General features: G+C 33.6%; 3 protein-coding genes across 3 annotated transcripts in view; 1 reads left to right on the forward strand and 2 right to left on the reverse strand.

The window, feature by feature from the left end:
* Positions 1-578: 578 nt before the first annotated feature.
* Positions 579-2,225, reverse strand: TRIADDRAFT_52748 (uncharacterized protein; the record flags this gene model as incomplete). Its single annotated transcript, XM_002109046.1, has 1 exon — positions 579-2,225. One exon carries the CDS (start codon positions 2,223-2,225, stop codon positions 579-581), a length of 1,647 nt encoding a protein of 548 aa, XP_002109082.1.
* Positions 2,226-7,129: 4,904 nt separating this feature from the next.
* On the reverse strand, positions 7,130-10,747 carry TRIADDRAFT_19851 (expressed hypothetical protein; the record flags this gene model as incomplete). The annotated part of the gene is made up of 11 exons (XM_002109047.1): positions 7,130-7,203; positions 7,395-7,494; positions 7,602-7,739; positions 7,878-7,967; positions 8,107-8,199; positions 8,277-8,327; positions 8,512-8,586; positions 8,806-8,976; positions 9,927-10,133; positions 10,415-10,515; positions 10,669-10,747. 11 exons carry the CDS (start codon positions 10,745-10,747, stop codon positions 7,130-7,132), a joined length of 1,179 nt encoding a protein of 392 aa, XP_002109083.1.
* Positions 10,748-12,975: 2,228 nt separating this feature from the next.
* The window catches only part of TRIADDRAFT_52750 (uncharacterized protein), a gene marked incomplete at both ends in the record, with an annotated part of 1,481 nt that continues 505 nt past the window's right edge, over positions 12,976-13,951 (forward strand). The window contains 4 exons of the mRNA XM_002108321.1: positions 12,976-13,043; positions 13,298-13,428; positions 13,564-13,636; positions 13,696-13,766. Of these exons, the coding sequence (XP_002108357.1) occupies positions 12,976-13,043; positions 13,298-13,428; positions 13,564-13,636; positions 13,696-13,766 (343 nt within the window). The remainder of the gene's footprint in view (positions 13,044-13,297; positions 13,429-13,563; positions 13,637-13,695; positions 13,767-13,951) is intronic.

Here is a 13,951-nt window from a genome sequence, read left to right on the forward strand (position 1 = left end):
TGTTTGAGGATAATCTTTAGGAACAACAATACTAAGCTATATAAATTGAATATGAAGAGACCCAATTGTCCATTTCTTTTTTTGTAAAGTCGTTCTTGATTCTAAGTCTAAAATTAGTCTAGGATTAATAAATTTGTGTAGCTATCACGGGATATGATTTTATCAAGAACAAATGTTGTACGTCTTCTTAGTTGGTTTCATTCTTGTAATAATGCGGGATTTTGAAGGTTTAGCTGCCGTACTTTCCATTTCACTCGGTTCTATAGTTAACTTCCGGTCACTTCCACAAATTTGCATAAATTGATTATATCGCGGACAGAAACATCCAATCTTCAGAAGTAAGGTTTTGCTTTAGGGAAAGAATGTAAAGCATATCGTTCATAACTTTAAAAATTTTTTTTAATAACTGATAAATAGCCTGATTAAGTAATTGATGCCCTACTTGTTAGTTTCGGCTGCATTTCGCTATTTTCGTTAAATCTATACTCTGTACGACAGTAGTTTTATAATTTATTGCTATCTGATATCTAATGGTGATTATTCTAGCACTATTACGATCCACGCTTACCTTTATGACTTTATTGACAGATATCATTATCAAGTCTAGGGCAAATGCTGTTATTGTCCGATGGTTTATTTATTTCCGTATCATTTCTTTTAAATAACCAAACTAGGTTGTTAAGCGCTCTTCTTGTTGTCGCTTTAGCCTGACTATACCAAGATTGTTGAGCTAAACGTACATCATTGATGTAATTTTTCGTAAATATTGCATCGGATAGGCCATTGCTAATATGAGTAAGTGATACTTGAATTGTCAGAGCATTCTCAAACATAGAAATGGCCTCATTATACAGACACTGATGATAGTAAACCAGTCCGATGTTATTGTACGCTTGTGCAATTTCGAGATGGTTATCGCCGAGGACTGATCGTTTAATTTGAAGTAGCTTTTTAAACACATCAACAGCTCGATCATACTGTCTTAAATTATATCGGATAATTCCAATCTTGTCGTATAGATTTGCGATATCAAGATGATAAAAATTAAGAACCATCAATCGGATGTTCAAAGCATCATGAAACATAGAAAGGGCCTTATTATTTTGACCTTGAGTAAGATATACATTTCCCATATGATAAAATGTATTTGCATCGTGAAGGTTCTCCAAACTATTAATTGACCAATGCCTGATACTGCTCGCTGTCTCATGGCTAGAAAGAGCCATATCATAATTTCCCAAATTACGGTAGACAATTCCAAGACAGTCATATGAATTAGCAACGTGAGGATTATAACAGTCAAGAGCCAGTGAGCGAATTTTAAGCGCTATTTTATGCATAGACAGAGCTTTGTTATACTTACCTTGATCATCATATACATTTCCCATTTTACTATATAAATAGGCGACATCAGGATGGTCATTATCAAGAAATAATAACTTGGCATTAAGTGATTTTTCGTACATCGCTAGAGCTTCATCATATCTCTTTAATCTATAATAGATCTTACCAATGTTGATATAGATGAAAGATTGTTTAATATCCGGATAATTATCATCGAGTAGCAATAAATAGATTTCAAGCGACTTTTCAAACAATTCAAGAGCCTTATCGTCTTTTCCTTGTGTCTTCTTGACTACGGCTAAGTTGTAATAAGATTGTGCAACATCCGTATGTTGATCATCAAGGATTGATAATCGAATTTGAAGAGATTTATTATAGTTAGAGACAGCATCTTCATATCTACCTTGTTTGAAATTAACAAGTCCAATTTGATTGTATGAATGGCTAATATCGAACTTTAAATTTTCACTTTCTGCCGATTTGATATTCAAACGTATGTCTAGCGATTCATTATAGCAACGGAATGCACCTCTTAGAGAACCTTTTAATAATAATATCTCACCTATTCTGTCTATACTTTGTGCTGTTTTGACATAATCTTGTAGTCTATTAGCCATTTCTTCTGCCTTATTACCAAATTCATAAGCCTTATCCCATTCCCCAGTTTTTATATAAATATCACAAATGTGAAGGTAAATATTAAATTTTAAACGATTAATATCCGCTGAATAATAAGCGATTAACTCGGCTTCATAGAGAGCCTGCACATAATAGCGTAGTGCTTCCTTGAAATTGCAAAGCTTGTCGTGATGTTGTCCTGATTCATACTGGGATTGTATTTGTTGAGGAATAATCGGCTTGACGGAATTATTGATATCCATTTTTTTTCTAAAATAGCTGCTATCAGTCGATGATTTGCTGGACCACTTGCTCTTAGAAAGCAAATTCAAATTTCATGTCGGAAAAATTACTTGTAATAATGGGACGGCGAAATTATGACGTCTTCTATCAAAATCATTTCTACAGCTTCAGCTTTGATTAACGATTTAGATATGACTACGTGATTTTATAATTTGATATTTACATTATTCAATGCGATATTAGCTTTTTGTCTTTTTGCTGTACAAGAAAAAGTTCAATTTTTAAATCGAGAAATTCATTAGATTACACTCTCTGCTACCTTTTGAAATTTGTAACTTATTTCACAAGTACCGTATTCATTATATCGATGATGTATTTCTTGTGTGCCATCCTTTATACCGAACTAAATAGTATTGTAACTTGTGAATAACAACTTTTATTCTATTCAATATTTTTGTCATAGACATAAGTCTGTAAAAATTATCATTTCTCTTTTCCTAGTAAAGGCTACATTTTTCTTTGATAGTTGATATACGGTAGTTGATGATTTATCACCTTTGACATCAATCTACATTATTACGTGCCTTTTCAAACACGACGATCATAAACTAAAAGATTACATACTATTGAAGAATAATAAGGTCCACCATTTTATATTTTGTCGCATATTATAATAATTACTCGTCAAGAATTATCATGACATTAACATAAATTAGCGTTTTGAATTTAGCCTAGAGCAACATCTTTTAAGTCTAGATAAGCCAATAATAAAGTCTTCAGGGCTTTCAGTAAATAATGCTTTGCTTAGATAAAAGTAATGACTAATATCAATTGATTATCAGCACAATTCTTCTATTTTGTGTTTTTGTTAATACGCGTAAATAGTATACATTTAATGTTTGCTTTTATTCAATTTGAGAAAGACTATTTCAATATATTCATGATACAATTACTATTGGCGATCTTTATACTGGACGTAAAATGATGTAACCATTTTCCAGAATAAAAACTTTATTCATTGAATATAAAGACTGACAAATCATTAGCCCACATTCTATTTCCCATACCTAACAAAAAATTTTATTGTAGTGACGTGAGTTTAGTACTTAAGTTAAATTCTTAATTAAGTATAGAATTACTAATATACGCTACCGTAGGCTATGATACTTGCGTAGATTAATGCGATTAGTCGCTCTTGCCCGGTAAAATATGGTAATTCAATGCCCGTGCTTAACGTGTGGAAGCGTGATAATGTTACTTAATACCGTTACTAGATAGGTCATGCGCTAGGATTTATAAGCTTATGCAATGAATAGATCGAGAGTTCTTCTTGTTCATAGTTGGTTGTAAATACAGTTACGGTTGGTTTCTATTGTAATAAAACTTAATTCGTGGTTTAAATCCAGTTAGACTGATTTATTGTGGCCCTTAAAAATCGACTAATTACAGTGATTTTGTTATGTCATTGCAATAAATCTGTTCTTTCTAATTTCCAATATTTCTAATCCAAAACGATTTGTAGTCAACAGTTTATTACGGGGTTCTCGTTAACGAAAGTCTTCTATTACAAGCTATAATCTCAAGTACGAAAAACAATCTCTAATGAGTCACCTTGATTACTTATATCTTAGCCTGTTTACAATCCGAAGATCATAAACAGGAATAACTGAATAACATCTATTAACCTCTAGACTAAGTATAAGAACGAAATTATATGATTACTGTAGTTATATACGAAACTTAAACTGAAACATCCTTTGTACTAACAACAAGACCGTACTTGTTATTGCTAGCTCTACAAGTTGTCAACAGTATTATAATCTACACAATAACACAATATCATTACAATTACATCTGCCAATCTAAAGTTCCCCAGCTAAGCTTGTTGGTATATCCTAGTATACACAATATTAAAAAAAATTTAGCACAGTTTATCGTTCATATTTCTCACAACAGAACATAGATAATAAGCTGTAAGAGCCGAAACGAATGCTGAAGGCATTAAAATATGTAGTGGTAAACTAGTTTTGGTTAGATGATCTTAGCCTAATTAATCTCTCCTTCTATCTTCATACCACAGTCGACATAAACACTATCGATTTTTATATCCCTTTATCCGTAGCATGGGCATATTAATTGTACAATACTTCCTTTCTCTTTTATATCCGTTTGATAGCAAAAATTTTTTTAATATTGCGGGATAATACAGTTTAGAATGAAGTAGCTGCATTGAAGCTCATTAGGTTTACTTCAATTATCTACGTAGAAAATATGACAAAATATCATCTATGCCGAAAGCGGAATCATACTGCTAAAATTAGGTCTTTAATATGTTAATGATTTAGATATAATGAAAGAAAATCTTATCTAATTATTAGTATCTTTAATGTTTCTAGTAGATGGCATTTGCACTATACGATTACGCCGTATGTATCTCCATATTTGAAGTTGCTTTAGCAATATTAATGACCTCGTTCTGATATTTTTATCGAATTTCAAGTATATTAATAGATTCAGGATAACAATTGATGTTATCGTAGTCAATGAATAAGCAACCGAAACAAAGTAAACAATATTCCTTTGCCTAATTTTCATCAAGGATTGGTCAGTTATAGCTATTCCTATGTTACTAGCAAAATATGGCCAAGTCAGTGGGGTGTATGAGATTGAAATACTCACTAAAACTCTGATAAGTCGTTTCTTTTTAGCAAGTTGCTCCCTCCATTGCGTTTCTAGTTGGTGTCCTGGTGATTTATGGGACTTTAGATAGACGATACTTTTATAATAGATCATACATAGAGAAACTGATGGTATTATAAATGAAAAAATAGCATGTACAATCAGATATACCGAAGCTGATGGTGTAAAATCAGGTACATCACATAATAAAGGATCTTGTTCATGAACTGAGATATACTTAAACAAATCCTGATGATATAACTAATCAGATCTAAAATTTAATTATTTTTTTTAATCGCTAAAATTTCAATGGCATAAAATGTCTAAAATTCCATTAATACAAGTTGTGCTGAAATGCAAAGATTTCAATTTTCTACTTCCGGTTAATCTATTTAAAAGGAACATTTTCTTATAAGTAGTGTCATAGCTTCATCAAGTCTCATACATTGCTTAAATTTTAATAGCTTAATATCATAGCTTTAGATCTCTATCGGTATAAGTTGTGGCGAAATATGAAAATTTCGTTCTGCATTTATAATTATAATTGTGATAATTTCTAATATTTCTTTGTTGATATCTAATTTAAAAGGGTGAATATTATTTAAAAAGGTATTAAATTCTTTAGTTCTCTCTTTTCAAATATGAATATGTTTAATATGCAATGTAAATCAATCTTTCTATACTAGATAACTCTTGGCATGATTAATTAAGAAAAGGATCTTATTTCCTTTAGCTGTTGAAGACTTGCTATCATACAGTCGTCGTTCGATGTACCGTAAATTTTAAGGAAACGTGGATATATAGAAAAAATACTATAATTTTCGATGCTATCTATAACTTGTTCTCAGTAATGATTTAATGCAACTCTTTGAATTGTAGAGAAAAATAATCTCGTCAGTTTAGGTAAATGTAAGCTATTAGGGAAATGTTTTCCTTATTCTCTATATGCGATAAACGGCCATTGTGGTTTAGTTTTTATTTCCTGCCCATTCTGCGATGCATCATTTGTCATAAATAAATACTATCATGGGAACTTATATCTGAAAATTATAATCGGCTAGTCGACAACAGACCAAAGAACGATCACAAAAGTCTTCGGCTAAACTTCCTTCAAATCTTTACTTAGTCTTGACGACCAAGATCAAAAAGGATGCATTCCAGAATTAGCAGCGGGTTTTACTTACTCTCGTACGGTTAGCTTCGGTGCATATAAAAAAAATTATGATTATATAAAATCATATGTATCTGTATGCGAACTGTCAATACGATTCAGTAAGGTAGACGGTTTACGTAATCCTAATGAGCTTCGAACTAATATTATAACACTTAATTAGCTAATTATAATAATGAAATTTGACACAGTGCAATAACAGAGTGTAATTAATTGCATTTAAGTATTATCATAAGATAAAAATTTACTATTAAATCAACTATAACTCCAATCAAGTGTGAAAGAAATACAGTTACTTTCATTGTTATCATGACTACTTAGTTTATGTCCGAAATTTATCCTGTTGTGATACAGTGATCTTCAAATAAATAAATCAAGAACCCCAATTTCTTGTAAACTACACTTTATTACATAAGTTAGGTTCGCCTAACTTCTACCAATACCTGTCCTCAATGAAAAGGTGCTAAGCTAGTTTATAGTCAATTTAGAAGTAACATTAAATTACTGCTGTAGAAATAAGTATTGTTGAATAGGTTTAGACGTTAATTTTTCCTTCTTCAAGTATACGTACGAGTATATTAGTGCATCAAAAACGTACTTTTAATGTGAAGTTAAGGATCTCTGTTCCTTTTACATTTGTAGGTTATTTTGCATAGGTAAATAGTCCTTGATAAAACTGTTGCTTTCATGTGAATAGAAAATCAAACTCAGCTTGAATGTACTATTTAATTTTTATTTATTTACCGATGCATTAATTAAAGAACATTGAACAATATCCAATTATCTATGAAACCAATAATAAATGACGACTAAATCGATAATAAGATTTGGTTCTAAGGGCCTACTGACAAGCCGACCAGGTTAGCTAAATGAAGCGTAGTATAAGCCAATAAAGTATAAAATACAGATTATAGATTAATACCTATTAGTAGCGTTTTCCACGAAATACTAACAATCGATATAGCTCTATTGGTGAAATTTTACCATTTTACTGATTAATGGCTTACATGGGCAACTTACGACGGATACCTTAGGCTAAATAAACGTACCATCATTTCACCATAACAAAAAAATTTACTTATATTCATCTTGAACAAATTTCGCGATAGTGTTCAGCATTATATTGCTTGTACCCTCATAGATAACTCCTAAAAGTAATAATCAATCAGTTATTGCATGAGTCGTAAGGATTGATCTAAAGTCTCAGTAATTACGCAAGCAAAGACTAACTAATTCGTTATGTCATGATACGATTTACGTCTCCTTATGACAATTTTCTGCTACATTCCAACAATGGACTGATTATTATCTAATACATAACTACAGCTACTCCATATACCTGGGATAGAGTCCCTCAGTAACTTTTCTACAGGAGCATCCTTCATGTAGCCTAGTGCTCCAAGCCATTTGATACCGCTCAGACCAACCTGTACAGCCAGCTAATAATTTTTTTGGAAAAATAGTGAAACTATTAATTTAAAGGTATTTTTGCGCAAAAATCTAACTTGTTAAAAGTACTTCTAGCTTAATTTAACGACAACTATACCTCGGTAGAATAATATTTAGCTATTGCTGCTTCTTTAGCATAAGGTTTGTTGCTATCCTTAAGTCTTGCTGCATTATATACGAGTAAACGAGCCGCTTCTATCTTTGTACATGCTTCAGCTATTTGGTGTTGCATTGCCTATTCATTCCATTTTATAGAACAATAATCGGCTGGTATAAGTTGATATTATACGTATATCAGGTAAATATCTAGTTTTATGTAAAAGCATCTACAGTATAAATGATTCTATTTCAGCTTATGCCGAAATTTTTTTACCTGAAAATCAAACAATCGCTTCCCGAATTGTTTTCTTTCCATAGTATATGGTACAACGTAATCCATAACGCCTTGAGAAGCCCCTAACATCTATTGGAGAAAATTTGTGCTTGTAAGTTGCAACATATTAACAAGTAACAACAGCTCCAGGTGCTAGGTTCGTGTTAAAGCTATGTCGTTGTAAATGAATCGTATGGCTTTGCTGACATCATGAATATGGTTAATTTACCTGAGCGCCTATTCCGATTCTCCCTTCATTCAGCATACTAGCAGCAATCTTGTAGCCAAGACCAATTCCCCCAATGACATTACTAGCCGGAACCTGTTTCAATAATGACAAATTTAACGAATGGGCTAATAAAATGATATACGCAATAAAAATACAATGTTATACTTTACCCTAACGTCTTCAAAGATTACAGGACAGTTCGCAGCTGCATGTTGGCCAAGCTTTGTAAAAAGATAATAGTTTTAGTATTAGTTTATTCCATAGGATGGTAACATTTTTAGAATATTGTGCAAAATGTTAGTCAATGCCGTAAGAATAAAAATATATCATTATGCCTGCAATAAGACGTATTAAAAGAAAAATGGCATTATTCAAGGTGTAGTATACAAATTTATACATCCCTACTTTCTTTTCTCTTTGTGATACGGTTACTCCAGGCGTACTAGCGTCAACAATAAAGCAAGTAATTCCTTTATAGCCCTATGCCGGAAATTAAACATTAAAATATATTTTACAGGGCATAATTTGTCATGGAAGTTTTCCATACCAATGGTGCTATTAATTAATTAACAAATAAAAGCACCTACAATTGTAATCCTGAACTTTTAGGTTGCATTACAAACTAAACTGCTTACGTCAATGACTACATGTTATTTTTAAATCAAAATAATAACGTATATTATCGAATTTCGACATTACTTGATCAGGTGCGGCATTGGCCATAACAAACATTAAACCAGCAATGTCCGCATTAGTGATCCATAATTTGGTGCCATTAATGACATAATCATTTCCATCACGTACAGCACGCGTTTGCATAGCAAATGCATCGCTACCGGAACCTTGTTCAGAAAGACAAAAACAGCCCACCTAATAGTATAGCATAGGTTATACAGTATAGTATTAATATCGTTTCTAAATAGTGAACTGATATAATATTGTTATGCCGATATATCTTAGAAAGGTTAAACCTTGCATTAAAGTTTATTTGAGTATCGGACTAAATAACTAAGGTGTTGGACCGATTAGTGCATCGAAAATTATCCTTCCTTCTTTTACGCCTTAGTTTTGCAAAGCGATGATAAAGGACTATTACTGCATGGCATAATCATGCCTCTAATGCATTAGAAAGACAGCAACTGTAGTCAATTGCCAACCAACTAGTCATTAGCTGTTCTATTTCGCTTTTCTGTTCGTTAAAACACTAAAGAGAATACATGTATTACTTTTTAGAATCGGTATCATTCCTAACACTAATAGTTATACGTATCGATAATTAATATATTAGGAAGAATAGATTAGCAGATAGCCCTTAGCAGATGATCATTCCTAACATTAATAGTAATACGTATCGATAACTAATATATTAGGAAGAATTGATTAGCAGATAGCCCTTAGTAGATGATCATTCCTAACAATAATAGTAATACGTATCGATAACTAATATATTAGGAAGAAGTGATTAGCAGATAGCCCTTAGCAGATAATCAATCCTAGCAATGATAGTAATAAGTATTGATAATGAACATATTAGGAAGAATTGATTAGCAGATAGCTCTTAGCAGATGATTTATAAAGGTCATGGCATACTGTAGTTGAATGTCGAAAACTGCATTAATTAAAAAAAGGCTCCTTCAGTGAATAGGAAAATACGATTCCTACATGAGAGTTTCTACTTAATCCCTAATGATTTTCTTACGAGTGCAATATTTTGGCCGATGTTAAAGTCTAGCCTACCGCTTTTATTCTTTTATCAAGTCACATATTGATTTTTCATGTCAAAGCTTATTCTAATTCTATTCTTCAAAGAAGCGACATACCGTTGACGTCGATAATTTGGTTAGATATTTCTTCTTTTGCTCTTCATTAAAATAATCCAAGGCAATGCCAAGGACTAAAGTATTTTGGACGTCAAGCATACCACTGATACCAGGATCATGTTTTCCTAATTCCTCAATAATTAGGGTGGCATTAAAAAGACTGCCTCCAGGACCGCCATACTCTAGAGGTGATCGTACACTCATCCACTAAGATAAGATAACCATTGGAGTTGATTAGTTTTATATTACACGAAAGAAATGCAACTAAACCATGGGTCAATCGACATTGAATACATCGTATGCACAAGTATAAGTTTTTCTATCTGATATCCATCATCTCATTTCCTTGTTGATGATCGTTCTTGCTTTAATACGACCATGGGTACAAATTAGTAACGCCATTAGAGAACTACGAGCGTATATCGATTACATACTATCACCTACGAGTCGATAACATATATGAATTAATTCGCTTATCTGAAATGTACCCCTTGGTCGAATAATTCTTGGATGAGATCCATTGGAACCATTTCGTTACGTTCAAATTCTCTGGTTCTCGGGGCGATTTTATCTTTGCTATAACGGGCAACTACATGTGTTGTATAACAAGCGAGATATTAACGGATCGGTGTTAATATTGCGTACGTGAAGATGAAGTCATTTTCCAAGTAAGAAATTTATTGTATCTGTATTTACTAATACGAGGACTGAAAATGACTTGAATATGTCATACGATCCCTACCGGCATCCTTAAGCATTTGCTCATCTTCCGACAGCTGCGTTAGAGGTGCAGCTGAGAAAAGACGTTGTTGACGTACCATCTTGCCAGGATGGCTTAGCCGTCTACTTTGACGGAATAAACCACTCGCTAATCGTCTCGATACTAAATGAGATGTCATGATAGTCCGATGCTGGTATGTTTCAGTCCAGTTTAAAATGAAACTACAGTAGAAAAGGTAAGTAGATGAAAGCAATCAATAAGTTATATGTTACAATCCATGCTAAAATGGCATACGACTGAACACGGGATAGACAGTCAACAACTTTAGTATTAAGCATTGAACAAGGTCATCCATCCCATCTTAAGGCAGGCATGGCCTAACCCATTTGGATCGTAGCGACCCTATTGTACAATATCGGATTCTGATCCACTTGTTTCAGTTTTTGTTTGACTGACCTAAATTGCTCTGGCTTAAGTAGCACTTCCAAGGAGGCCAAAAGGAAAGGAATAGAAAGATCTAAGTAGACTCGTCAGCGTTGTAATAATCGGTTCTACAGTTGAACTTTTGCTTCTTAATTTTTGACTAGTGCGCTATCACGACTACTGAAGGTCAAGTTAGGCTGGAGTTTGCGAGAACAGATTGTTTATTTATTGACATAGAGTAGTTCTGTTATAGTATACACTATACAGTACGGTATGGGAGGAGCTGCTGTGCTTTTCTTTTCCAAGCATTTGCGATGGAGCATTGCATTCTATATACAGTAATTCATTATTAGCAAATCGATTAGTGGTATTATTTCTTTAGCCAGTTGTTGTATACTGTAGGTAACCTCATGGTGCATAGTGCAATAGACTAGATGTTATTACGATGTTGGAGCACATTCAGTTTGCATCATGTTGCGTGCTAAGAAATGAGATAGGTGTACAGTAATTTGACTCATTTGATTGCAATCTGTATTGAAGGCATTCCAGCTTGAACCCATTCTGTTTAGACTACAACAGCCTCTTTGTGGAAGCTTCAAATTTGCAATAATCCACAGAAGGTAGAAACCTGTTTGTCATGGGATATATTGCAAATGGTGGACGACCAACGTATCCAAAAGTTATTGCCAACTCTATCTATCGAGAGTGATGGAAGTCAGCACATTCAGCTCGCATCATGTTGCGTGCTAAGAAACTAAGAAATGAGATAGGAGTACAGTAATTTGACTCAATTGATTGCAATCTGTATTGAAGGCATTCCAGCTTGAACCCATTCTGTTTAGACTACAACAGCCTCTTTGTGGAAGCTTCAAATTTGCAATAATCCACAGAAGGTAGAAACCTGTTTGTCATGGGATATATTGCAAATGGTGGACGATCAACGTATCCAAAAGTTGTTGCCAACTCTATCTATCAAGAGTGGTGGAAGTCATCAGCTATAACAATGTTGTAATTAGTACGGTACTGATAATCAGTTTTAAGTAACTATTGTGTAGCGGATTCGATTAACTCATTTGACATACAAAAATTCATACGCATACAAAACAACATTACATTTCATCTTGAGAACGATAGAGAGGTCAATGAGCTGTAGTAAGACAATTAATACCTAATATACAGTAGATATTAGCTGTACCAAGACAGTTAATATCTGATATCAACAACTAATACCTAATATACGTCGCCATAACTATTGTTATTACTATCGTGGACTGAAGTCGGGTAGATGTAACTTAATATAGTATATATTGTAAGGTATACTCGTATATCAAATATTTGGATACCTAATATAGATTGCAATAACTATTGTTATTACTATCGTGAATTAATGTTATATAGATGTAACTTAATATAGTAGATACTGTATTTTAAGATAGACTGTACTTGTATATCAAATACTCAAATCGTTTCCATCCATAAATCCAAGTGGAAGAGAAACAGTATAAAAGTAAGCGCGCTCGGCGGAGTGGGTGGCCTAGGTGCGGTGATGTACAGTGTTGGAAAAACCTCTACGGTACCGTACTGTACAGTACAATAAGTAATAGTACTGTAAGTATCGATGCAATTCTGTATGGAACACTTCCTATACTGTACACTGTACAGTACTGTACACTGTACTGTACAGTACTGTACTGTAGAAGAACAGAGTACTGTACAGTACAGTATATGACACTGTACTGTACGGTACTGTACTGTAATCTACAGTACGGTAGCCATCTTTGCCAGATCGATATGACGTCATTTCGGTCCATCGAGGAACTTTTGGTAGTTTCGTTCTAGTGTCCGACACAACATCATCAGCGTAGGATTGACTCATTCATCGGAGAACTCATCTTGTCTTTCATCATGGATGCCAAAATTTTGATTACTACCAAATTACCTGAAGGACCTAAGCAACATTTTCTCAATTTGAGGTCAGTTCTATTGATACATTCCAGTGCCGTTCTACATAGAGGTCAGAAAAAAAAAACATACCATGACAAATACTGTGGCATTGTGCATGAAAAACAATACATTGCAATATTATTGACCAGTCATGGCGGCCATTTTATGTTGTTAAACCTCAATGACGATCAAGGCGATGTAGTCGATGTATTTGAATAATCCTAACGATCCAATCGAACGGGGATTCTCGTTAAGACACTGTCAATTCATTGTATTATTGTAGTGATGAGGTCAAGATACGAGATAGCGATGGCGTTACTCCAAAGGAAGAGCTACTTCAACAAGTGGTTGGATGCGTTGGCTTAGTTTGTTCTTATAAGGATGTGATCGATGTCGATGTACTCAATGCTGCAGGTATGCAATGCTAGCCAAGCTTGTTGCTTGAATGAAAATCGTAGCAAATGATTTCTGTTCCTTCGGATTATGTCATGTTTCTAATAGCATCCTAGAAGTGCCTAGCTTTGTTTTGATTACAACATTCTTCTCCAGGTCCCAAACTCAAAGTGATCTGCACCATTTCTGTGGGTTATGATCATATTGACGTTGAGGAGTGTAAAAAGAGGTACGCGATAATATTGCATTCCAATGTTTTAATACCAGATTACTTTATGTCCAAATCAGGGAAATTAGTCCATGTTTTGTTCAAAAAATCACTATGCTGCAGTACAGTACTGGCAGTACTTTAGAGGAAGGTAGGTTAGCTAAAACTAGCATAGCCCACTGTCTGTTTATTCATCAATTGAAATAGTAAGTCGATAACGCAGGCAAGATTAAGATACGGGCCCATACGGCCAGTAGGCTATCGAAATAAAGAAACAGCGATAGAAACTAAAACTCCAAAGACTAATTTGTGATAGGATAACAATTTCACTATTAG

The sequence above is a fragment of the Trichoplax adhaerens genome, genomic scaffold, assembly GCF_000150275.1.
Source record: "Trichoplax adhaerens TRIADscaffold_1 genomic scaffold, whole genome shotgun sequence".
Lineage (NCBI taxonomy): Eukaryota > Metazoa > Placozoa > Uniplacotomia > Trichoplacea > Trichoplacidae > Trichoplax > Trichoplax adhaerens.